Source organism: Pleurodeles waltl, chromosome 10, assembly GCF_031143425.1.
Source record: "Pleurodeles waltl isolate 20211129_DDA chromosome 10, aPleWal1.hap1.20221129, whole genome shotgun sequence".
Classification (NCBI taxonomy): domain Eukaryota; kingdom Metazoa; phylum Chordata; class Amphibia; order Caudata; family Salamandridae; genus Pleurodeles; species Pleurodeles waltl.
Genome location: NC_090449.1, coordinates 713,184,830 through 713,209,672, shown reverse-complemented (window position 1 = coordinate 713,209,672; position 24,843 = coordinate 713,184,830). Strand labels below are relative to the sequence as shown.

Below are 24,843 nucleotides of genomic sequence, written 5' to 3'. Positions count from 1 at the left end.
ACAAGACAAGCTTGGGACTGTAATTTATATAAACAATTCCCTCGAAAGCGCGAAGAGGGAAAGTACCCAATGTGAACACCTACAGTTTGTTTATCTTTGTCGCTTGACATTGACGCCCTAGTGCGGTGGCACTGATAACGCAAACTAAAACATGGGCCTAACTAAAAACAAGGCAGCCATCTTAAAAGATTAAATAAATGTGCTAAAACAGAGCAAGCTAAGTAGAGTAAAGGTCACTAGGTGATCGGGGCACGAGTCTGCAAGCCAAAGGCCAAGCTAACTCCTGTATCCCATTAAAAGAAACTAGGATACACTACACTATCTTAAGGCTACACGTTTCTACATTTTTGTCACACATACATCCTTGGTGTTACGAAGTAAGCTGAAGATACTGTAAAAATGTGACATTAAAAGAACTGCTCCGGGGTCTCTGCACTTGGGGTGGGATTATTCAGTGCTTATGATTTCAATGGAGATTCCCCTGAGAGAGAACTGGGTTTACAGGTAAGAAATCAGTCCTTTGCCATCTCTTTCAAAGTAGTGAGTTATTTTATATTTTTTATTATAAATGTATGTATATTTTAAAGTTTACATTACATACCTGCTTCCCCCTTCTCTTAATAAATGTGCTGTCACAGTAATAAATGCATGCTTTTCAGATTCACAATGTGAATCCATTAAAAAGCCAATACTGGAGAAAAAATGGGTTACTTACCCTTCCTCCTCCTCAATAGGAGCTCAGCTCTCTAATACCTCATTCTTATTACCATTAAACTTGTGCTGGGAAATCTGAGGTATGGTGGCCCTTGAGGGGAAGAATGTCTTGGGAACTGCTTTCTGATTGGCTAAAGTTTGGTTTTGTTAAAATGATGTGACTTGGTTAACAGTGCCACTGCCTTAAGCTATACTGTGCAATGTTTTTCAGTGTACTGCTTGTTATAATTACTGTAAGACTCCCACCTCGACAACGAGGAAGATTCAAACATGTGACTGTTGTTCATGATCTCCTAGATCCTCTCTGCATGTCTCACCGTTGCAATGATATAGTATCCAAAACGAATGTCAGCCCGTTGGGTTGTGCAGTTTATAAGCTGGTGGTATCATGTCGGCTGGGTTGAGATGAGGCGGTAGCCATGAGTCTAGGAACTTGCACAGGCTGACAGGTCCACAGGTGGAGGGTTAGGCAGTCCCAAGCTGTGACCAGTGCCAATGGGTAGAGCGAAACTTTCAAGCATATCCCCTGCCAGGGCAGGCAGCAACACTTTCCCACATGTCTGCATATGCATGTTTTTTCCCAGCAAGCTAGTCTTGGCTTGATGGAGTCAGTGGCGGGTTGCCCATTGGTCTGAAATAATAGAAGGGCAGTGTTGCATTGCTCATAGCAAGGTCAGGTACTTGCATTAGGTGACATACCAAACAACAGGAAAAATCTTACCTCTTATTTTTTATTTTTTGCCTGCCACGAAGATGGGATTTGAATAGTAACCCACTCCATGAAAAATTAGTAGAACTGTTAACACACAGGCATCTAATTCACAGGTCACTTTCTCTTTTAGCTGAGGGAAGTGCTACTTTACTAAATATAAACCTATTTGTGAGACTCCCAACTGTTTCAGCATCGGAGGATATTCATTGATGGTCATTAGCGCTTCTATAATATCCTGCCATTTGCGCGGCCCCCAGAATACTATTAAGGAGTTCATTCAAAGTGAAACCGCATCAAAGAATGTCTTTATCCATGAATCTTTGAATTATATCTGTTGAACGGAAGACTGTAAACAGTTTGCAGTCTTTCACCTCCCATTTCAGATATAAAACAGCATTGTAACGTCTTTCAGCACAGAGCATATTATGATGGCACTTCACAGTGAAGAAAATTAATATAAAAATGCAGCCTGTTTGCATACATTTAACAGATACTAAAGTGGAGCATATCTCTTTAAGGACCCCCAGCATGCCTTATACCGCCATTTGCCTCTCTCCCTCAGTTCTTTTTTCTGCTGGTGTGAGAAGGATCCCAGAACACTGTTAAGGCTTTTCATCTCTGCAAATTTTTTTTTTTAGAAAGAACTTAAATTCTTTGACCTTCACTGAACATTTTTACACCTCTCCTGTCTAGTAAACCATTTGTTTCTGCAATTTTGGACCTAATTTTCAGTCTCAATGCCATCACTTTTTTTAAAGTTATCTTCTTGTGGGAGAAAGAAAGCTGTCACTGACACATATAAAGTGTATGTAATTTGTCAACTTCCCTTTCACTCTGTCTCGAATTGTGACATTTGTTTAAAAAACAAATGTCCTAAAGGGCTGAGAAAACATTCACCTAGTAGGTAGGAGGTATGTTGGAAGACATGAGGGCAGAAGAGTAAAGAGAGAAGACAAAGAGACTAGAAATAACTGTGTCAGAGGAAGATCACAAGAAAAAAGACAACTTCATTCTAGAAGACACCAAAGAACGATGTTGTGATTGCTGACGACAAAGTTGAAGCCATCAGCGACAATCTTTTCACTGTCAAAGGATACACAGTGTTGCATAGATACTCAGGTCTGTCGACATTGAGACATTGACACCATCACTCACTGTCAACGCATACACCGTCGACATCGAAGACACACTGTACAGCGACTACTGCATCACCATCGACATTGTAATGATTCCACTTACCATCGACGGCATCACCATCGATGTGAAAAAGACATAAAAGATCTGTATCACCCTTGCAGCGCACATCTCTAAGGCATGGACTCTATCACCATCAACCATACAGACTATTCAGCAGCATTAAAAATAATTTTCCAATGAGGAGCAAAAGAAATTTGTGTACAGGAAAAATGTGAGGACTCGGTTTAATTTGTTACCTATCATTCAAATATATGAAAAATATTTTACAAGAAAAACAGCAATATTACAATGTATTCACAAAGAAGGTATATTGTACAGATATTCTTGAGATCAGTACCATTAAATTTTTTTATTAAAAAAAAACAATATATTCAAGACCACGTATAGTTAACAAATATTCTTGGATTCCATTGCCATAAACAAATTATTAAAATAGGTCTTAGAAGATTGCTTTTAAACACAAGCAACAAGTGCTCCGCAGCCTTATAGCCTCTTCTTCAGGGCTGTGAAGAATAATCACAAATCTCATAAATTATTTTGCTTACTCATCATACATCTTCCCCTTTGAACCAGAGTTATGGCACATTATCATTTCTGAAGTATTTTGTGTGAAAATATTCAATTTGTATTTCATACATTGTAACATCCAGGTTCTTCTCAGTTTGTATTAAGGGAAAGCTCCATCCAAAATTTCTATCCCCAGAGATTAACAACTCCCGATTTTATCACCACAGTTCCTTGTTGGAATATTCCCAAGCACAGTCCATCCTCTATTGCTCAATATCTCCCTTGATATCTTTAGAAGTCCACCAGCAAATACTTCTTATTACCTAATAAATAGTGATAACGCAACATTAGCAAGGCATTGGACCATGTATACCAGATAGCACTGTACTGTCATAAGAATATTGTGTAACACAAATCTCAGCAATGAGGTCATGCAAGTAACATCTACAAATAAACTGAAAAACGTATGTATGAATAAACGTAATTCTATTATCTGTATTAAGATATTTAGTCAATTTGTATCTATTGTGTTCTAATTTGAAAATTCCTCGTTACCTTCCTGTTATATATGGCAACCTCAGCTTTACAGTTCAGACAAAGTATTGCAGTTCTCTGATTAGGATTTACACCATTGCATAGTCTTGAAATTACTTAAGAAAGGGAAATACAAATGAAAGAAACAGGACTCACTAACAGTTCCTAAAAACCAAGTCACCCCTTTATAAACTATGCCATTCAAAGATCTTAAGAGTCATTCTTCTCCTACGACCCGATCCAGTAAATCTTCTAACATGAATCCGCTTATTTGCAAAAAGTGCAAGGGCGTACATATGGTGCATGCAAAACAGTTCCTAACACAGAGTCAACCCTTTTAAGTTACAACCATTAAAAATGAATCATTACCTTCTTGTTATAAGTGGCATCCCCAGTTTTATACATCAAACAAGATATTGCAATCCTCTCTTTAGGATTCCTACCATTCTTACGTCAATGACATATATGTAAATCTGTTCTAAAATGTGGAAAAATCTAAATGCTCAGACTTCCCCTCCAGATACTACCAATCAGAAAAGAAGGCAGTTTGACTGACTGATCTGGGAAGTTTCTGTACGCATTTCCTCAAATACTTCTAATTCCATCAGTAATCATCAAACTGACTTATCCCAGTGTGTGTGGATGATCCTCAGCGCCACAATGGCCATCCCAATGGTGATTAACTTATCTTGTGCATCTTTCTGAGCTTTACCTAAAGGGAGTGTAGAACAAACACCATAATCTTAAACTTTCATCAGCCGTTCCTGGTGCTGCTCTCATGCTGCTCAACTACGGTATGAGAGCAGTAAATGGATTTGGAGAGGGAAGCCGGCTGAGGCTTCATTTGGTGCTGTCATGCTGACTGCAGTAAAGACGAGGAGCATGGGTGAATACATTATTCATATTTTTATCTTTTTAGCCCACTGTCAGACACTGTGAGAAACCTGCATTACCTTCAGCATTAATTCCAGAGCTCTCAGCCACGGCCCATTATAATAACATGTCATAATTAAGAGCTTTGGAATGCGAGTCCAAAGGCATTGGTATTGATTACAATGCCTGCCACTGGACTGGCACTCGGTGCGACGACCCTCTACTGTTGAGGGTTACCCACTGCTGTTCAGACCAAAGGCCTTATTTAGAGTTTAACAGATAGGATACTCACTCAGAATGTGGCATTTTTCCCTTCTGCGCATTACAAGTGTAATATTGTATTATCTACTTGTAATATGGCACAAGAGACAACTGCCAAATTTGTGATGCAGTGTTCCGTCCACCAAACTGTAAGTAAGGCCCTAAGGCTTTCCAAAAGGGGGGACCAAATGTATAAATCTGCTAAGTGGACTGCTCATCTGTAATCAACAGGAAAGAAAGAAATGTTCTTTAAACCAAACTGCAGAGGATGCGCCACTTAAGATGAAACTCTTTTCCGAATTCCGAATTTTAGGTGCAATAATGTTGGGGTGACAATATCATTATATTGACATTGTTCACCGAAAATGGGTTAAAGCAGTGAAGCTTATGATCTGCATTAGTAGATATGGGACTGAACAGCCTCAATCTCCCAGGCGTTAAAGGGCCAACTTAAAGAATAGGCATGTTACACCTTAGCTTTCCTGTAGTAAAGTCTTAAGAGAGCACCTAGTGTGGAAAAATTAATTATATAATCATATTTCCACTACATCTAGTGACAAACCAGTTGGTATCGTGATCTGTGCTGAAGACTTTTTGTGGCGATTGGAAGACTATAACGTAGAACATTGTTTTGGAGGCTACTTATTTTGAAAATATATGTTGTGGCATAAAACAGGCTAGATATATTTGGTATATGGCAAAGGGTAAATTGCACAGGTGTATTGGTATAGTTATTAAGAATAAAGAATTGAGAGATATTTAAATTGTCAGGTCAATTATTTTCATTTTGACGTGCTGAAGAAAACCAGTGGTAAAGTGAGCCTTTGTTTCTTTGTGACTCGCAGGCCGTTCAGGGCACAATACATGAGACATGCTTTAGTTAGCAACTGTGTATGTCAGATTTTTAACTTTCTGACATTGATCCGTAATGCAACATAAAGACTGAATTGTGCATGTTAGCACCCATAGCTTCGTAGAAATCGATATGGCTTGAAATAATGAGTGTCTCTATGATTAAAAGCACACAAAAAATGCTTCTCCAGTATTGTGGTATCTTTCATAGATTCACATGCTTGAATCATTCCCCGTCGTCGAAGTGGGAGTCCCACGGTACATAGAAAGCAATAAATAGATAAAGAAAAACCTTTTTTTTTGTAGTCAATAGGAAAAAACACATTCAGTTTTGTAACTATCCGCCTCATTAGAAAAAGCCCAAACTTCAGCCAATCAGGCGAGACCGCCCCTTTAGAATCCTCAGCACAGAGGCTCAGTCTCTCAGATTTTCTACTGCACGTCGTGCGTAAGGGAGTCTCCCTGAGCTCTGCTCAGTTTACTTTCTCTTCAAGAGATATTCTTCAGCTTTCACTTTTGTTTTTGCTGTAGAACTTCTTCCATCATGTCTACAGCAAGAAAAGGTTTGTTTAGACCTTGTGGTACCTGTGGAAAGTTAAGGCTTCATTGTGAGGACCCTCAAAAGGAATGCATATACTGTCTCCATCCAGAGCATAAGGTCAAAGACTGTAAAATCTGCAGGACTTTTCCTAACAAGACTCTCAGAGACAGATTAGCCAGGCTCCTACTTTGGCTTCAGAAAAGAAAAGCCAGAGAAGCTTTTTCTGAGGAGGAGAACAGCGACACATCAGTGGCCTCAAAGAAGAGGAAAAGGTCTGTGGAGAGCTTCTCCCCCAAGAGCAGTAAGTCAGCCAAGAAGCTGCATGCATTTAAGGACAGACCTGAGGAACACGCTTCAACATCCAGGGAACTTGGTGGTAATGTTCGTTCAGAGCCATCTACACCTGCTTCCTCCTCAAAGAACCTCAAAAGATCTTCGAGTTCCCTGCCTCCGTCGACGTCCAGGATATCCACACAGTCGACGACACCGTCAACGAGCGCATCGTCGACGGCAGGTCTTCCTTCATCGAGGACAACAGCGACGGCCACGTTTACGGCTCCGTCGTCGCCAATGATTGTTACCTCGTCTCCACTGTCATCTACGACTATAACGTCGGTGAGCTTAAAATACGGTCCGTCACCTGCTCACACCTTGAAGATCGCAAAGAAACCATCAACGGGTAAGAAGATGAAGTCTCTATCGTCGACGCACTCATCGACGGGTAAATTCCGGGGCTCTTCGTCGACGATCCCACCGACGGAAGCAGCGACGGCGCGGCAATCCATTTTCCCCTCAGACACGGCTACTCCATCGACGACACACCCGTCGACGACACACCCATCGACGGCAGCCCCGTCGACGGAAACTTCATCGACATTGGCACCGTCGACGGAAACTCCGTCGACGCTCGCATCAACGATGACGGCTCCACTACCGACGGCTCCGTCGACGCCTACACCGTCGACGAGAACACCATCGACGAACGTACCGTCGACGACGACTCCGTCGACGGCTCAATTTCCTGATCCTATACCCAAGCATTTTGGAGCATCCCCTTACCTACCTCAGAGAATTCTACCAATAAAAAGCAAGTCTTCTCTCCTACTACCATCCCATACATCTCCTAGTAAAGTCACACCAGTACCTCCGCAGCATCTCTTTGCTGACGAGGAGGATGATGTATATTCCGATGACAGTTTTTTCCCGGTGGCACGTAGCCCCTCAGAACTACGTATTAAATGTCAGGAGGAGGATGAAGAGGAAAGTGACCAGCTCTATTTAGATCAGCAGAGGCAGAGTCACCTGCAACCTCAAGAGCAGCAGGAGCAGACGGTTCAGATGCCTGTTTCTTTGATAACTAATCTACAGCAAATGATGCAGGACTATTATTCTAGATTTCCTCCACCTAGCTCCTCTACCCCGGTGCAACCTCCGCATACGCCAATATCCACCCCTGTTCGGCCATCTGAGTCTATGGAACCTATCCCAGGTCCTTCATCTGGACAGGATGTTGATCCACCTTCGTCTGAGGATGAGCAGGAAGAAGGTGAAATTCAGGACACTGACTCAATCATTCCAGAATGGGATGAATATCAGATTCAAACACCATCTCCTTCTACGCCTCCACCAGTCGACTCTCCACCGCAGGACATTGGTGGTTTTCATAGTGTGATGGAAAGAGCTGCAAAAAGATTTCAACTGCCAATAAAATCAAAGCAGTCAGACTGTTTTCTATATGACTTCAATGAGGATACTAGGAAGTCAGTAAGAGCTATACCCATTGTTGACTTCATTTGGGAAGAGGGGCTTAAGGTCATGCAGACTCCATCTTCCATACCAGCAGTATTACTGAGACTTGAGAAGAAATATAAAGCACCGGACAATTCTCCAGCATGTTTGGTTAGTCACCCTAAGCCAGACTCAGTCATATCACAGGCAGCTTAGAGAAGGTCCAGAAATCCATCTTCATCTTTGACTGCCCCCCAGATAAAGAGGGACGACGGTTGGATTCGATTGGGAAAAAGTTCTCAACTATGGCGGCCACTACAGTCAGAGAAGCAAATTCCCTAGCAATCCTGGGAAGGTACGACCGTCAGATGTGGTCTGATATGTCGCAGTTTATAGATCTATTACCGGAAGATAGTAGAGCAGAAGCGTGCAAGATTTTACAGGAGGGTGAGAAGATCTCGGCTGAGATAATAGACTGCGCCATAGACATCTCGTCTACAGGTTTCCGCCAGCTAGCCGGAGCAGCCGTACTCAGGCGTCAAGGGTGGCTGAAAGCTACATCGTTTAGACCAGAGGTACAATTAAAGATACTAGACATGCCATATGATGGTGAGCTCTTGTTCGGCAAGCATGTAGATGATGCTTTGCAATCTATTAAAACAGACACGACACAGCCAGATCTCTGGGAGCATTACAATACAAAAGACAGCCCTTTCGGGGGGCGAGAGGGAGAGGAAGCTTTTCTTATAGAGGCGGCGCACATCAATACCGTCAATACTCTTCTTACCAGGGACAGTTTCGTTCCACCTTTGGCCAGCAGTAACCACATACCTTTCGACAGCAGTCATCCACACATTTCAGACAGCAAGCGAGAGGAAAGTCGAGTTATAAAGCCAAAGAGGCAGCAAGGAAGCACTGACCTTCATCAGATGCCTGCATCCAACCCTTATACCAACACTCTAATAGGGGGCAGAATTTCCAAGTTCCTCCACCAGTGGTCCCAGATTACTTCAGACAAATGGGTGCTCGATATTGTCAACCGAGGACATACACTAGAATTCAATCAGCCTCCCCCTCATGTACCACCAAGAGGTCCCCCGCCGGCCTATCTCAGCGAACTTCTGGTGCAGATTGCTATCTTAATGGAGAAGGGAGCAATAGAGATCGTGCCAAGGTACCAGAGGGGAACAGGTTTTTACTCCCGCTTCTTCCTTATACGGAAAAAGACAGGAGACTGGAGACCTATTTTAGATCTTCGTTCTCTCAACAAATACCTCAAGAAGCAATCTTTTTGCATGATCTCCCTTCAAGACGTCCTACGCCTACTCAACCAGGGGGATTTTATGACATCCTTAGATCTCCAGGATGCATATTTCCACATTCCCATTCACCCCAGTCATCGGAAATTCTTACGATTCAGGGTTGCAGGCACTCATTACCAGTTCAGAGTGTTGCCCTTTGGCCTCAGATCGGCCCCAAGAGTATTCACCAAGGTTTTGGCACCAGTTGCGGCCTACCTCAGGCAACTAGGGATTCAGGTGTTCCCGTACTTAGACGACTGGCTAATAAAAGCACGAACAACGACAAAAGCTGCCAGGGACACGAAGACATGTTTATCTCTCTTCGGGACACTAGGCTTAACAGTCAATTACCCCAAGTCTCATCTAGATCCTTCACAGAACATCACCTTTCTAGGAGCTGTCTTGAACACAGTCCAAGCAAGAGCCTTTGCTTCGCACGACAGACGGAAGAGACTTCAAGATCTAGCAACACGTCTCAGCAAAAGAAGGTCCGCTTCTGTTCGGACTTACAAGTCTTTTCTGGGGATGCTTTTGTCTTGCATTCCATTGATAGAAAACTGTCGTCTGCACATGAGAACACTTCAACAGCAATTAGACAATCAATGGAAACAAATAGAAGGATCTTTCGACGATGTAGTTCGAATAACCCCATCAGCAAAACAAGCTCTCAAATGGTGGAAGGATACCCCCCTCATCTCGGAAGGTCTCTCATTCCTGAAGGACAAGCCAGTGCATATTATAACAACAGATGCATCCTTAGAGGAATGGGGCACACATTTACAAGATCTATCAGTGAGAGGGAAATGGTCCACTCAGGAGTCGACTCTTCACATAAACGTATTAGAGTTAAGAGCAGTTTCCTTGGCGCTCAAGTCCTTCCTCACCAACATCAGGGGTTCCTCAGTCTTGATAAGAACAGACAACACCACAGTCATGCATTACCTCAACAAACAGGGGGGCACAAGATCGCAGGCATTGTCGCTAGAAACACAGAAACTGTGGCATTGGGTGATTCAGCATCAGATATCCATCAGAGCAGAACATCTCCCGGGGATCTCCAACACCTGGGCAGATGCCTTAAGCAGGACTCGAACCAGCTGCCACGAATGGGAACTCAATCAGACAGTTCTCGACCGCCTCTTTCGTCGTTGGGGCAAGCCCAGTCTGGATCTGTTCGCGATCAGAGACAACAAGAAATGCCAACACTTCACAAGCTGGCGACCGCAGAAGGGATCAAAGGGGAATGCGTTTTTGATCAAATGGTCAGGGATTAATGCATACGCTTTTCCCCCGCTTCCACTCATCCCGAGACTTCTGCAGAAAATGAAGAGGGAGCTATGCCGGCTTCTATTAATTGCTCCCAAATGGCCATGCCAGTTTTGGTTCACAGAACTTCTATTACTCTCGGAGCAGCTTCACATACGGCTGAGAACACTGCCGAACTTGTTAACAACGAATCAGGGGCAGGTCCGTCATCCCAACCCGACATCTCTTCGATTATCAGCCTGGCTCCTGAATTCTATGAATTTGACGGCCTAGATATCCCTTCAGATTGCAGGGAGGTACTTGCCTGTGCCAGAGCTCAATCTACAAACAGGACGTATAAGTTCAAGTGGAAAAAGTTTTGCATATGGTGTTCAACTTCCAATGTTCATCCTCTAAAGTCCTCTCCTGAACAGATTCTCCCATATCTGTTGCATTTAGCTAAATCAGGCCTTTCCCATTCGTCTATCAGGGTCCACCTCGCTGCTATATCCCGTTTCCGACGAACATCACATTCACCATCTTTATGGTCATCCAGGATAATAAAGCAATTTCTAAAAGGCTTGTTCAGGATGTTCCCGCCGATTCACCGTCCTCCACCTCTGTGGCATTTAAATATTGTGCTCTCCCAATTAATGAAGCATCCATTTGAGCCCATTCATAAGGCAGACCTCAAATATATTTCTTTGAAAACAGCCCTCCTTCTGGCCCTCACTTCAGCGAAGAGGGTTAGTGATATCCAGGCTTTCACAGTCTCACCACCCTTTCTCCAATTCAAATCAGAGGTGGTCATTCTAAGAACTAATCCAAAATTTATCCCCAAGGTTCCATTGACTTTTCATTTAGATGAGCCGGTGGTTTTGAGAACATTTTTTCCAAATCCGCAAACTCCAGCGGAGCGGGCATTACATTCTCTAGACATTAAACGATGTTTAAAATTCTATATACAAAGGACTAGCAGTTTCCGTAAATCTGAGCAACTGTTTATTAGTTATGGGCGGATCAATAAAGGCAAGGCCGTTACTAAGCAGACCATAGCACGCTGGATCTCTTCTGCCATACAACTCTGCCACCAGTTAGCAGGGAAGCCGTTATCGTCCAATGTCAGAGCGCACTCCACTAGACCGGTATCCACTTCGGCAGCTCTATTCGCAGGAGTCCCTCTGAACCAGATCTGCAGAGCGGCAACGTGGACATGTGCCCACACCTTCATCCAGCACTACTGCCTGGAAGCTACTGACAGGATGGATGCCTTGGTAGGACAAGCAGTGTTGCGTAATTTATTTGCATAAGGTGAGCCAATAATCTCTTTACCCTCCATCCTCTATGTATTACCAGACTAATATTTTTCATGTAGATATATATATATCTGTATATGTATATATTCATGTATATAATCTTTTACAAGGTTGGTTAGCATCATTTAACTACCTATATGAGTCCACATAGGAAGAATTGTGAACAGACATGCTTCTGGTGTTCAGCACTCAACCATTTTTCTTACTGCTGACTACTCTGATTCAAGCATGTGAATCTATGAAAGATACCACAATACTGGAGAAGAAAATAAGTTACTTACCTGTAACTGTGGTTCTCCAGTATTGGTATCTTTCATAGATTCACATGCGACCCACCCTCCTCCCCATAGGGGCTCACCTCTTTTATTTTCTTGTAATCACTAGTGCGGAGAAATCTGAGAGACTGAGCCTCTGTGCTGAGGATTCTAAAGGGGTGGCCTCGCCTGATTGGCTGAAGTTTGGGCTTTTTCTAATGAGGCTGATAGTTACAAAACTGAATGTGTTTTTTCCTATTGACTACAAAAAAAAAAAAGTTTTTCTTTATCTATTTATTGCTTTCTATGTACCGTGGGACTCCCACTTCGACGACAGGGAATGATTCAAGCATGTGAATCTATGAAAGATACCAATACTGGAGAACCACAGTTACAGGTAAGTAACTTATTTTTTTCCCCTACTCTGTTACATATAAAGAGTGGAGTACTTATTCCAACCCAGGTGCCATCTCATCTTTAATTTATGATAAACGGAACAAACTATTTAAATCCAAAGTTAAAACTAATGCTAAATATACATCTCGAATTTACTGAAACTTCATATAAACAGATGTATGAAATCAAAACTCAAAGCAGAAAAGCTTGTATAACTATGATTTTCCAGTTTGCAAGTTCCTGACATGGCATAATAAAGGATGGAAAGTTCTTGCTTTGAGGCAAAAGAACAGATGCAATGTCTTTGCCCAAATTTGCCTGAGGCCAGAAGGAAAATAGTAACATCTATGTTCAGTATAAGAAATCATACTGTTGTGTTGTAGGTCAAAACAAACAGTATCTGCAGTAAAGCTGTACAAGGATTAGAGATAGTTGTCTAAGGCATCAGTGAACTAAAATTATGTTTAATGTGTCATGTATCAGTAATTACATCATCGTGATTACGTTTATCAGGCATATATTATACATACATTTAAAAAAAGAAAACAAGAAGGGGCATTAAGAGGAGATCGGAAAAGGGTCATCTGCCAAAAATGAAATATCCCATCACCTTCCTATTGGCTTCCCTGCCGCATTTAGGTTCAAATCTGTTTAATGAGGAAGGAATACACGTACCTTACAGTTTTGTAAACATTCCACAGAAAGTAAAAACACTTAGGAAGAATTTCAAACTTTTCTACATAATCTACTATAATCTCAGACTCCTAAATAATCCTTTTAGTAGGTCAGAAGCGGAGGGAGTGTGTAAAGGGACGGGTGAGCAGGAAGGGGAACAGGATAGAGTGAAAGGAACACAGGAAGAGATGTAAACTACAATCTCAGACACTAAAAGCAAAACAACAGGAGTATAGCTACCTCAGAAGCCTTTTCATCCATCTCACAATGGGGTTAGCAAGTTGCGTCTCCATACCAGATCTCCCTTAACTTCAAGTCCGGATCAAACAGTTGGTTTAATACCATCAATGAATGATTCATCGGCATCCATGTCAGAGGAAAAAAAATCCTTTTCTGCGTGACAGACCTTCAGCCTCGTTGGTTTAGTTTCAGCTGTCTCTGCACCAAAGCCTATCAGCTCCTTGCAAAGGGGCTGCATCTGACCTTTTTTACGTTGTGTCATGTCTCTCTAATCCAGAAAGAGAGGTACCCTTGTGTTTTCCCTCTGGAGGGAGCCTCTCAATCATGCTGCTGCCCGCAGAATTAGCTCCTGGAGGTCTCGAACACTACTATGACTGTGCCACTGTCAGAGGGGGACACCTGCTCATGATGGTTTAACAGACAGTCTATGTGCTTTCTGCAGTAGCTTGTATTAAGTACCATGGATAGGGCTTCCAAAAAAAAGGAGCCCACTCCTTCAGTCAGGGAGGTGTCAAGGGCCACTGTGGGAAGTTCCAGGATATGTATATCGGCCACTGTTTGCACTCTTTCAAGCTTTCAGTCTTATTATCCTGCAGAATCACAACATTCATCATGATGGTTCTGAAGTCACCTAGTTCCTATATCAGAAACTCAAGTGCGTCTGTCCTATAGTTGAGCACTTGTTTTCCAGCAACTCAACACCTGTCACTATAGCAGAAAACCTGGGCTCTGTTTTCTCGTGCTGCCCCTATGAGGCATGAGCTCGTCCTTCCACCTTATCAGTCTGCAGTCTGATCTTCTGCCTGTTCTCCAGAATTCTCTTGGAGAACTTATTTTTTAATTTATTTTTATTGTTTTTATATGATAAGGTAAACCTGACAAGCATATACTAAATAAATAAATTGATTGCACAGCAATGCACTGTACAGGTGAAACACGTCTTCCCAAATGAATGCTGAGATAATTGACAAGGTATTAACAGTTACGTCTCACAAGAGTGTGTGGTTTATGAGGCCAAGGTTGACACCTGTAAGCATGGGCAGGTTTAGGGGAAGTGCCTGGGCTCTTGTGCTTAAATATTGTATTCCATTTAACAATTTGGACTTTGTTCAGTACACTGCTTCTGTGTTGCTCGAGGATTGTTGCTGTGGACCATCACAGCTTATAGTTATATATGTCTCCATGCAATTAGTTACTTGTGTATCACTGTTCAAATTTACCAGTCTGTGGAATAAAATTATTACAAATTTGTTAATTAAAAAAAATAGTTACATCTCAGAGTGCATTGTCCTAATGTTTGCGTCAGCAAGTCATGAAAATGGTCTAACCATTTTCCCCATGTTTTTCTGTGTTTTCCTGGGCATCTGCATATTTTATATACTGTGGTCTTTGCCAAGGTGCACTGGGCCATGCCAGTGAGCCATTCTGCCAGCGCAGGCCTGCAGGTGAGCACCAGAGTTTAGCAATGTCCATTTTGTCCATTAGGCATTAAAATATTTCAATAATAAAGCCAAGTGTTGGACATAGAGATTAAACAAGTGAGGGGATAGTACTGCTCCTACGGTATAACACAGTTCAAGGCAACTGCGTTTGAAAAGAAGGGATGGATAACCACCAGAGGTCGTTGCTAATAATGTTTAATTGCTCTATACACTTTATTAGGAGGTCATGCTCAATTTTATCAAAGGCAGTGGATAGATTCAGGATGATCCCTATTTCTGACCCTGCATGTCCATCATCAATCTAAGATCATCAGTGACTGAGGTAATCACCAGCTGAGTCCTGTGGCCAGGTCTAAAGCCTGCTTGCAAAGCATCCAGAATGTTAGTTTCTACAAAAGACTGACCCTGAAAAGTGACAGTCTTCTGTAAGAGCTAGGCTAAGCAAGGCAATAGAGAAATAGTTCAGAAATGGGCTGAGTCCTCCAGAGTAAGATAAGGCTATTTTATCAAGAGTGAGCAATAGCTTATTTTGCATTTTAATGTTGCAGGCACAACATTTTAATTTTAAGTATAGAATGATTGGTAATGTGCTTAATCCTGGGAGTGACTAAGGGGGTGATTCTAACCCTGGTGGGCGGCGGAGGTTCAGAGTTCCCCCCTCCAGAATACCGCACCACGGTCAGAAGACCGCTGCGGTTATTCTGGCTTTCCCACTGGGCTGGCGGGCGACCGCCAAAAGGCCGCCCGCCAGCCCAGTGGGAAACACCCTTCCCACGAGGATGCCGGCTCCGAATGGAGCCGGCGGAGTGGGAAGGTGCGACGGGTGCAGTTGCACCTGTCGCGAATTTCAGTGTCTGCAAAGCAGACACTGAAATTCTTTGTGGGGCCCTCTTACGGGGGCCCCACGACACCCCATACCGCCATCCTGTTCCTGGCGGGCGAATCGCCAGGAACAGGATGGCGGTATGGGGTGTCTGAATCCCTGCCATGGAGGATTCATCTGGGCAGCGGAAAACCGGCGGGAGACCGCCGGTTTTCCTCCTCTGAATCCCTGCCATGGAGGATTCATCTGGGCAGCGGAAAACCGGCGGGAGACCGCCGGTTTTCCTCCTCTGACCGCGGCCAAACCGCCGCGGTCAGAATGCCCTGCGGGGCACCGCCAGCCTGTTGGCGGTGCTCCCGCCGACCCTGGCCCCGGCAGTCAAGGCAGAATCACCCCCTAAGTGATTTAGGGGGTCATTCCTACCCTGGCGGTCCGAGACCGCCAGGGTAGGGGACCGCGGATGCACCGCCAACAGGCTGGCGGTGCATCCAGGCCCATTCTGACCGCGGCGGTAAAGCCGCGGTCAGAAAAGGGAAACCGGCGGTTTCCCGCCGGTTTTCCCCTGGCCTGCAGAATCCCCCATGGCGGCGCTGCAGGCAGCGCCGCCATGGGGATTCTGACCCCCTTCCCGCCAGCCTGGTTCTGGCGGTTTCGACCGCCAGAACCAGGCTGGCGGGAACGGGTGTCGTGGGGCCCCCTAACAGGGCCCCACATTGATTTCCAGTGTCTGCATAGCAGACACTGGAAATCGCGACGGGTGCAACTGCACCCGTCGCACAAAAGCAACTCCGCCGGCTCCATTCGGAGCCGGCTTCATCGTTGCTGTGGGTTTCCCGCTGGGCGTCGTGGGGCCCCTGGGGGCCCCTGCAGTGCCCATGCCAATGGCATGGGCACTGCAGGGGCCCCCTAACAGGGCCCCACATTGATTTCCAGTGTCTGCATAGCAGACACTGGAAATCGCGACGGGTGCAACTGCACCCGTCGCACAAAAGCAACTCCGCCGGCTCCATTCGGAGCCGGCTTCATCGTTGCTGTGGGTTTCCCGCTGGGCGGGCGGGCGGGCGGCCTTTTGGCGGTCGCCCGCCCGCCCGCCCAGCGGGAAAGCCAGAATGACCGCCGCGGTCTTTTGACCGCGGTACGGTCTTCTGGCGGTTCCCGCTGGGCGGGCGGCGACCGCCGCCCGCCAAACTAGGAATCACCACCTTAGTGTACTTTTTGCCACTGGTTAAATGGCCAGTGGATAACCCGAAGGATTATTTGTAGGAGTCGGTTTTAGACATTCCCCTTCTGAGAGATGGGAGAAAGAAGTGAAAGATGCTGGCAGGTGAGGAATCATATCCCCCTGTTGTCTTGATATTTTTAATTTTGTTATGAACATGTCAAGAAAATGAAATGGCTAATTACTGAGAGGGAGTGCTGATTCTGATGGCTACAATAAGGTAATTTAGCTTTTATCCTGTTTTATCGAATTCCTGAGATGAACTCTTGGCAGTTAACTTGTTTTGTGAGTAAAAATTGGTTACTTGCATGGAGTCTTAGTTCTGCATTGTAGGAATCTTCATTGAAATCATAAACATTAGAATAATTTCCTTCTGCGTACGTGGACCACAGAGATCTTTCCATAGATGTAGTGTCCTCTGAAATGTCACACAGGGGATCATTGTCCATCTCTCCTTATGAGCAGCACCCTGTAACAGCCAAACTGAGCCTGAATTTTTTCTTGGAAACAAGCTGATAAACCCCCTAATGAGCAATATCTGATAGAGACTTCCAGCTGCAGATTCCTTACCTTTGAATTCCCTGGTGTCAGCTTCAAATCTGGAATCTTTGTGCTGACCAATACACTCCCCCGCCGTTGAGTGGTGTTGTTCGGTTCCGCGTGTGTCATCCGGCTCCGCGTGGCTTCATCAGCATCATTGGCGCCGTCTGTGACATCACGGTCTTCTATATAGACGCCACATCGACGTTCGTACGTCAGTTCTTTTCCTTCAGCGCCGTTAAGCGCAGGTCCTGCATCGAGCCACCCTTTTTTCGATATTTTATCGAGATTTTTTGTCTGTGAAAGGATGTCCTCTAGGGAGATGGGGTTCAAGCCTTGCTGCGCCTGTCATCGCGCGATGTCGGTGACGGACCCCTGTGAGGTATGTCTCTGGTGCCTCGACAGGGACCACAACTCGAAGTCTTGTTCAAACTGCTGTGCCATGGCCCCAGGATCTTTGAGAGAGCGGTCCCTAAAGCTCAAGGCAGCCTGACAGTCGATCGTCTCGACTTCTCGGAGGTCACAGTCCTGCTCAAGGAGGAGATTGCGGCACCGCTCCAGGAGCCCTAAGTCATCTTCCTCGCATTCGAGGTCCTCAGGGCATTCAAGTAAGAGCCACAAAAAGAAGAAGTCCAAGTGGACTTTGCCACGCCCGTCGAGGCATCTAGGGAACGGTGACGTTCCGAGTGCAGAGCCGTTGCCAGGGCCGACTCTGCATCTCCCCCCCCCTTTTCCGGGAGCCGGAGCAACCCCCGCTCAACTAAAGGAATTTTACGAGGCTATGCGCCTTGTTTTTAAGTGGTCTGCCCCTCGGGTGGGTCTTCGGGCCCCGCGGAGTCAGAAGGGGCCCCATCAGATTCGACGTCAGCGTCTTTGGCCTCGGCGCCGTTGGGGACCCCATGATCTGATAGTGGATCCGAACCGGTGCCGGGTTCTCACAGTCGACCTCCGGCGCCGGGCCTGACGTCGACGCTCCCTCCACCACCAGCGCTCAGTGGTTGTGGTAGCCCCATCCTCATTCCGGATGATCCGGAGCCGGAACGATGTCGTACGATGCCGTACGATGCTGATTCCGACTTAGACAGCGCTGATTTAGAACAGCCAGGCACAGGTGAGGAGTGGGAGGGGACTGAAGACCCTTTAAAATACGGATTGGAGCATGAACCGGACTTGTATGATGATCTAGGGGAAGCCAGTGGACTGGATACTTCTCCAGATACTGGCATGCTCTCACCTCCCGCTGTGGCTACGGAGGAGGGGGCATCTTATGCCATGGTGGTGCGTAGGGCAGCTGAGGTCTTGGACCTACACTTGCCTACGGTGCCAGTCAGGACTAATCTCCTGACAGAGGTGCTTCAGCCCGGGGTTGCTACATCAGAGCCGATCTTACCCTTCAATGAAGCCCTCACAGCTATTCTTTTGGGAATGTGGTCCAAACCCAGCGCAGGGGCTCCTGTGAATAGGGCAATTGGCTGCCGCCAAAGATCAGCTCCAAGTGACCCTAGGTTCCTCACCCAATATCCCACCCTGGAGAGCTTGGTGGTCCAAGCCTCCACTTCCCATGGTGCCTTCCCCCGGAGAGGGAATCCAAGAGGCCGGACCAACTTGAAAAGAAGATGTTTTCTTCCTCCAGCCTGGCATTGAGGTCGGTAAACACCTCTTGCCTATTGGGACGTTTTCCCCATACTTTATGAGATACAATGGGACAAGTGCTTCCCCAGGTCCTGGAGGGCGTACAGGACAGTCTCACCCAGACTTCTAAGGATGGGAGAGAGGCAGACAAGTTTACTATCAGGTGTGGCTTGGACACAACCGACTCGTTGGACAGGGTGATTTCTTTGACAGTGGCCCTCCAAAGCCATGCCTGGCTACGTACCACAGGCTTTTTGGGGGATGTCCAGTCGATCTTGATGGACATGCCTTTCGATGGCTCACGCTTTTTTGGTGAGAAGGCAGACTCTGCGCTTGAAGTTCAAAGATTCTCAAGCAACGGCCAGATCCTTGGGTCTGTCAGTGCCGGCTTGCCAGCATTCTGCCTGTAGACCCTTTTGAGGCTTCAGGAGGGGAGCACCATGTCAGCCACAGGTTAGCCACCGTCCTCTGGCTTCACAGCATCCAGTGCGAGGATGAGGTCGTGGTACCTTTAGACCCAGAGGGTCTAGCCAGAGGTCGGCCACCACCCAGCCTCCCTCTTCCAACAACGCCCAAACCTTCCTAGTATGGTTCTGCAAGACCATGTCCGTCCAGTTGGATGGAGGATCCAATTTCATCTCCCTCACTGGCAGTCCATAACATCGGACAAATGGGTCTTGCAGATCATACAGAAGGGCTGCTCCCTCCCCTTCTAGTCTTTCCCTCCTTCTAGGATCATTTGATCTTGCTTCTCAAGGAAGTTACGGCTCTCTTGGCCAAGGAAGCCATAGAAAGGGTTCCAATGTCAGAAGTAGGCAGTGGTTGTTATTCCTGCTACTTTCTGATCCCAAAAAAGAACAAGGGTCTTCGCCCTATCTTGGATTTAAGGGACATCAATCTCTTCCTCAAAAAGGAGAAATTCAGGATGCTCACTCTTGCTCAGGTCTTGTCTGCCCTAGACCAATGAGACTGGATGGTAGCGTTGAACTTTCAGAATGCGCAATTTCACATCCCCATCGTACCCGCCCACAGATGTTACTTGCGGTTCAAGGTGGGCCACGAGCACTTTCAGTTTACGTGCGTCCCTTGGTCTCATCAGTGCCCCTCGGGTGTTCACCAAGGAGATGGCGGTGTTTTGGTTAGTCTGCTCAGGCTAGGGATTTCAGTCTTCGCCTACCTCCACGACTGGCTGTTGAAGGCTCCGACGCCCCAGGCTCTTGTCACCCACCTTCAGACTGCGGCGGACTTCCTGCATTCGCTGGGGTTCACTATAATCATGCCGAAGTCACACATGACTCCCTCTCAGAAGCTCCCTTTCATCTGAGCTGTTTCGAGCCTATCCTCCCGAGAAGTGAGTCCATGATATTCAGGTTATGATACCGATTTTTCGGCCTCTATCCTGGATTTTGGTGAGACAGACTCTGAGGCTGTTGGGACTCATGGTTTCCTGCATCCTATTAGTCAAACATGCCATATGGCATATGAGGGCTCTGCAGTTGGACCTAGAGTTCCAATGGTCACAGCATCAGGGAAATCTTACCCCCATGGTTCAGATCTCGGAGGGAACTGCAAAAGATCTGCAGTGGTGGTTGATGACCTTTGATTGGGTCAGAGGCAGACTCCTCTCCCTTCCCCAACCAGATATCTAGCAGTAGTGACAGATGCGTCACTCCTGGGATGGGGCAGCCATCTGGTAGAGGCAGAGATCAGAGGTCAATGGTCTCCGGCGGAAGCGTTTCTCCATATAAACTTATTAGAGCTCCAAGGCGTATGACTGGCATTGAAGGCATTTCTTCCTGCTTTTGAAAAGAAAGATAGTGCAGGTGTTCATGGGCAACACTACTGTAGTGTGGTACTGCAACAAGCAGGGCAGTGTGGGGTCGTGGACCCTTTGTCAGGAGGCTCTGCTCTCTGGACACTCTGGACATGGATGGAACAGAAGGGCATAACCCTGGTGGTTCAATACCTGGCAGGTTCTCTGAACGCCAGAGCGGAGGAACTCAGTTGGCAACGCCTCGCTGATCACAAATTGTATCATCCAGAGGTCATGCAAGGACTCTTTCATCGGTGGGGAGAGCCTTGGTTTGACATGTTTACCTCGGAAGAGAACGCGCAATGTCAGCAGTATTGCGCGTTGGAGTTTCCAAGGCGGCTAACGCTAGGTGACGCTTTTCATCACGAGTGGAGTTCAGGCTTTCTTTACGCCTTTTCGCCCATACCACTTCTGCCCAGGGTTCTCAAGAAAATCAAGAACGACCGGGCCCAACTAATCCTAGTGGCTCTGGATTGGGCACAGAGTATCTGGTATCCAGAGGTTCTAAAAATGAGCATCAATCTTCCAATCAGGTTGCCCCTTCGGAGGATCTTCTGTCGCAGCAGCAGGGGAAGGTTCTCCACCCGAACCCGTCAACTCGGTGACTTCATGCGTGGAGATTGAGCAGCCACAGTTGATGGTTTATGACCTCCCTCCCAAAGTCTGTAATGCCATTCTGGCAGCCAGGCGTCCGTTTACCAAGACGGCTTACGCCTGCCGTTGGAAGCGGTTTGTATTATATTGTACAGAGAGGTCTATTGATCCTCTTTCTTCTCTCTCTAACATACTTCTCTTCATTCTGACACTCGCCCAACAGGGTCATAAGGGCTATCTTTCTGCGTTATCTGCTTTTCTTTGGTTGCCTGATCAACAATCTTTTTTTAAATCTCCTATTGTACAAAGATTCCTAAAAGGGCTCGTACATATGTATCCACCGTTATGCCCCAGTGGGACCTTAATCTGGTGCTCACATTTCTCATGTGTGCTCCTTTTAAGCCTTTATATAACTGTCCTCTCCGGCTGCTTACCAACAAGACAGCCTTCTTAGTGGCGATCACATCTGCCATGAGGGTAAGGGAGATGCAGGATTTAGCATCAAAACTGCCCTATGCTCACAGTATATCCTGATAAGGTGGTTTTCAGAACTCGTGCCTCATTCCTCCCCAAGGTGATGACCCCTTTCCATCAGGGTCAGAACATCACCTGCCCACCTTCTTTGCTCCGCCACATCGCTCTAAGGAAGAAGAGCGTCTCCACTGTCTGGACCCAAAAAGAGCGTTGTCGTTCTACCTTGACCGCACAGAAGAGTTCTGGGTGGATGACCAACTCTTTGTGGGGTACTTTGTTGCAAAGAAGGGTCAGGCAGTTCAGAAACTAATCATTTTGTGCTGTATCTGTATCAAGATCTGCTACGTATTGGCTAAGAAGCAGCCTCCTGAGGGCTTAAGAGCTCACTCTACAAGAGGAAAAGATGCTACCACAGCGTTAGGTCAAGGCGTACTGGTCCTAGACATCTGTCAGGCGGCAACGTGGGCCTCCTTGCACATGTTTGCGAAACACTACTGGCTGGATAGCCAAGTGAGGAGAGATTGGCATTTTGCTCGCTCGGTCCTGCAGGACTTCTTTGTATAAGGTATATGTCCGCAGCCCACCGCCAGGAGGTTATGGCTTGGGTATCTATTCTAAGGTAAGGAATCTGCAGCTATAAGTCTCTATCAGATGAACAAGTTACTTACCTTCGGTAAAGAATTATCTGGTTGAGACTCTATCTAGCTACATATTCCTTACACTCACCCATTCCTCCTCACTCTGCGGATATATTATGTAATTTTACCCTTTTTCAGGGCATGTCATTTCGCACAGACAAACAGAGAAAGTTGGTTCTTCCATGACTGCGCTTCTGGTGTGGGAAGTTGTGGAAAAGAACTGACTTACGCGTGCCGGGGTGGTGCTTATATAGAAGACCGTGATGTCACAGACGGCTCCAATGATGCTGACGATGCCACGCGGAGCCGGACAACGCACGCAGATCCGAACGACGCAACCTGACGGCGCATGCAGGGTACTGTTCAGCAGACAAATTTTGGTTTCAAAGCTGACGCCAGGAAATTCTAAGGTAAGGAATCTGCAGCTAGATTGAGTCTCTACCAGATAATTTGTTACCGAAGGTAAGTAACTTGTTCATCACCAATTATACACTGTTTTGTAAAGTTGCAGAAGCTAGCTGCTCCATTTGCGAGAATTATTTTTTTGAATATCTTATTATGTCTGGCTGTTTCACAGCGCTATTATTTTTCAAAAACATTCATGCATAATATACATACCTAAATGACTTTATTTTCCTTATGACCACCACAGCATACTGCATGGTTTAGTTGGTCAGCCCACTTTGAACGTTGGCACCCTTCAATTTGAGTGACTGCACGAACCCTGTGCACATTGTTCACATTCCCCTAAAATAATCTCTTCCTTTTCAGTGACAAAGCGGGTTCAAATTTTACTTTAAAAAATGTTGTTTATTTTGCCTGCTTCACAGATCCCATTTATCAAATTGCTAGTACAAAGTGTTTAAGTGAATTTATAGCTCAGAGCCTGATTATGTAGTGATTTATAACGGCGGCGTTTAGGTGGCAGCATATTTTCTTTTTTGGTATTTCGTGGCATGTGCTTGCAATCAAAACTAATTAAATAACCACTGCCCTGCAGTCAGTGCCAAGCTATTTGTCTTGGACAATGCTTGTTTAAATATAGTTTCATCACTGAAAACACTTTTGTAAAACACGCCCTCAGCAAACTATATTAGTCATCACAAACGTGCTTTATTTGCAGACAGTAATTGTCAGTTGTCTGCCTAGAGCTGCTCCAGTCACAGCTCACACTAGCAACACAAGCAGAGCAATGATGTCACGATGAGGTCAGCACTAAATCTAATCCTTTACATGATGACTGGTTTGGAGTAGCTCGTGTAAAATTGGGATTGGAAGAGTTAAGGGTTTATTATTGTGGCGAATACAGCTGTAATAGTGAACTAAGACGTTAGGAAGCCAGTTGAGTCCGTCTTCGCTAAACCACTTTATAATAATGTTTCGTTATGTGTTTTGTTCTACATTGTAAGCACTGTGCAATATATAGAGCATTGCTGTATTACGAGTTATTTGTTGTCTGGTTTTCTTTCCTTACTTGGATTGCCTATTACTCTGGTGGTAATAATGTTTGCGCGGTCGGTATACTACGCAACACAGTAATACTGCTGTGAACGGAGCACGCGTTTTTTTAATGAACTTTAGTTAGTGCATTCAACTCCTGTTGCTAATGCAAACTAACTAGTTTCCAGAGCAAGTTCAGCAGTTAATTGTGAGATTACAAAATAAGATCGTAATAATTCATCACAACCTAAACGGTAAGCAAAGCGGTGCCTTGTGGTAGAATTGTCGAAAGCCTGCTCGGTGCCTCCTCCCCGTAAAAATGGTTTATTCCAATCTAATTGTGTTGAAAATGCTGACGTCACTGGATTTCCTGGAATCATGTTACAGCAGGCAAATGGAAATGTTAAACTCCAAACAAGCTGCACATTGACGTCAGCGCAGATTCGTGCTGTGCTTGAGTCAGTTCCTTTCTGATTCACCACGCAGCGCTGACAGTGAGGAGTGCCAGCTCGCTTGCAGCCCGTCTCCTCGAGCATACACCCTTGGCTGTAACGTATATTTTTTCTTGTTAAATAAGGTTTTAGACTATCAGGATGTTCGAAATATAGTGATATTGAATGCTCATAACTGAAGAACTGCAGCTGAGAATACATTTGTTTGTTGCTTACCAGAGATTTCTGCTGTTGCGATAACATGTGGGGTGAGTTTGAAGCGAGCGATCTTAGTGGTTCGCTTTAGTTTGTCGGTGTCGTGTGGAAAGCAGCAAAGTACATCGGGCAGTGCACTGACAGGTGCCCAGAACTGCTTGTTCATTGTTGAAATGTTATTTTATTCGCTGCATTCTGCTTTTTGTGATGAACTTTTCTATTTTAAGATGTTTTG

General features: G+C 45.5%; 1 protein-coding gene across 5 annotated transcripts in view; it reads left to right on the top strand.

Moving 5' to 3' along the window:
- The window catches only part of CREM (cAMP responsive element modulator), an 823,729-nt gene that overhangs the window by 742,243 nt on the left and 56,643 nt on the right, over window positions 1-24,843 (top strand). For 2 of the 5 annotated variants that reach the window (XM_069211215.1, XM_069211214.1), the window contains exon 1: window positions 24,516-24,661. The exons of 1 other annotated variant lie outside the window; for it this stretch is intronic. In XM_069211215.1, coding sequence (XP_069067316.1) covers window positions 24,655-24,661 — 7 coding nt within the window. In that variant the 5' untranslated portion in view covers window positions 24,516-24,654. 2 more of the 5 variants (XM_069211216.1, XM_069211217.1) reach the window with 2 other exon arrangements.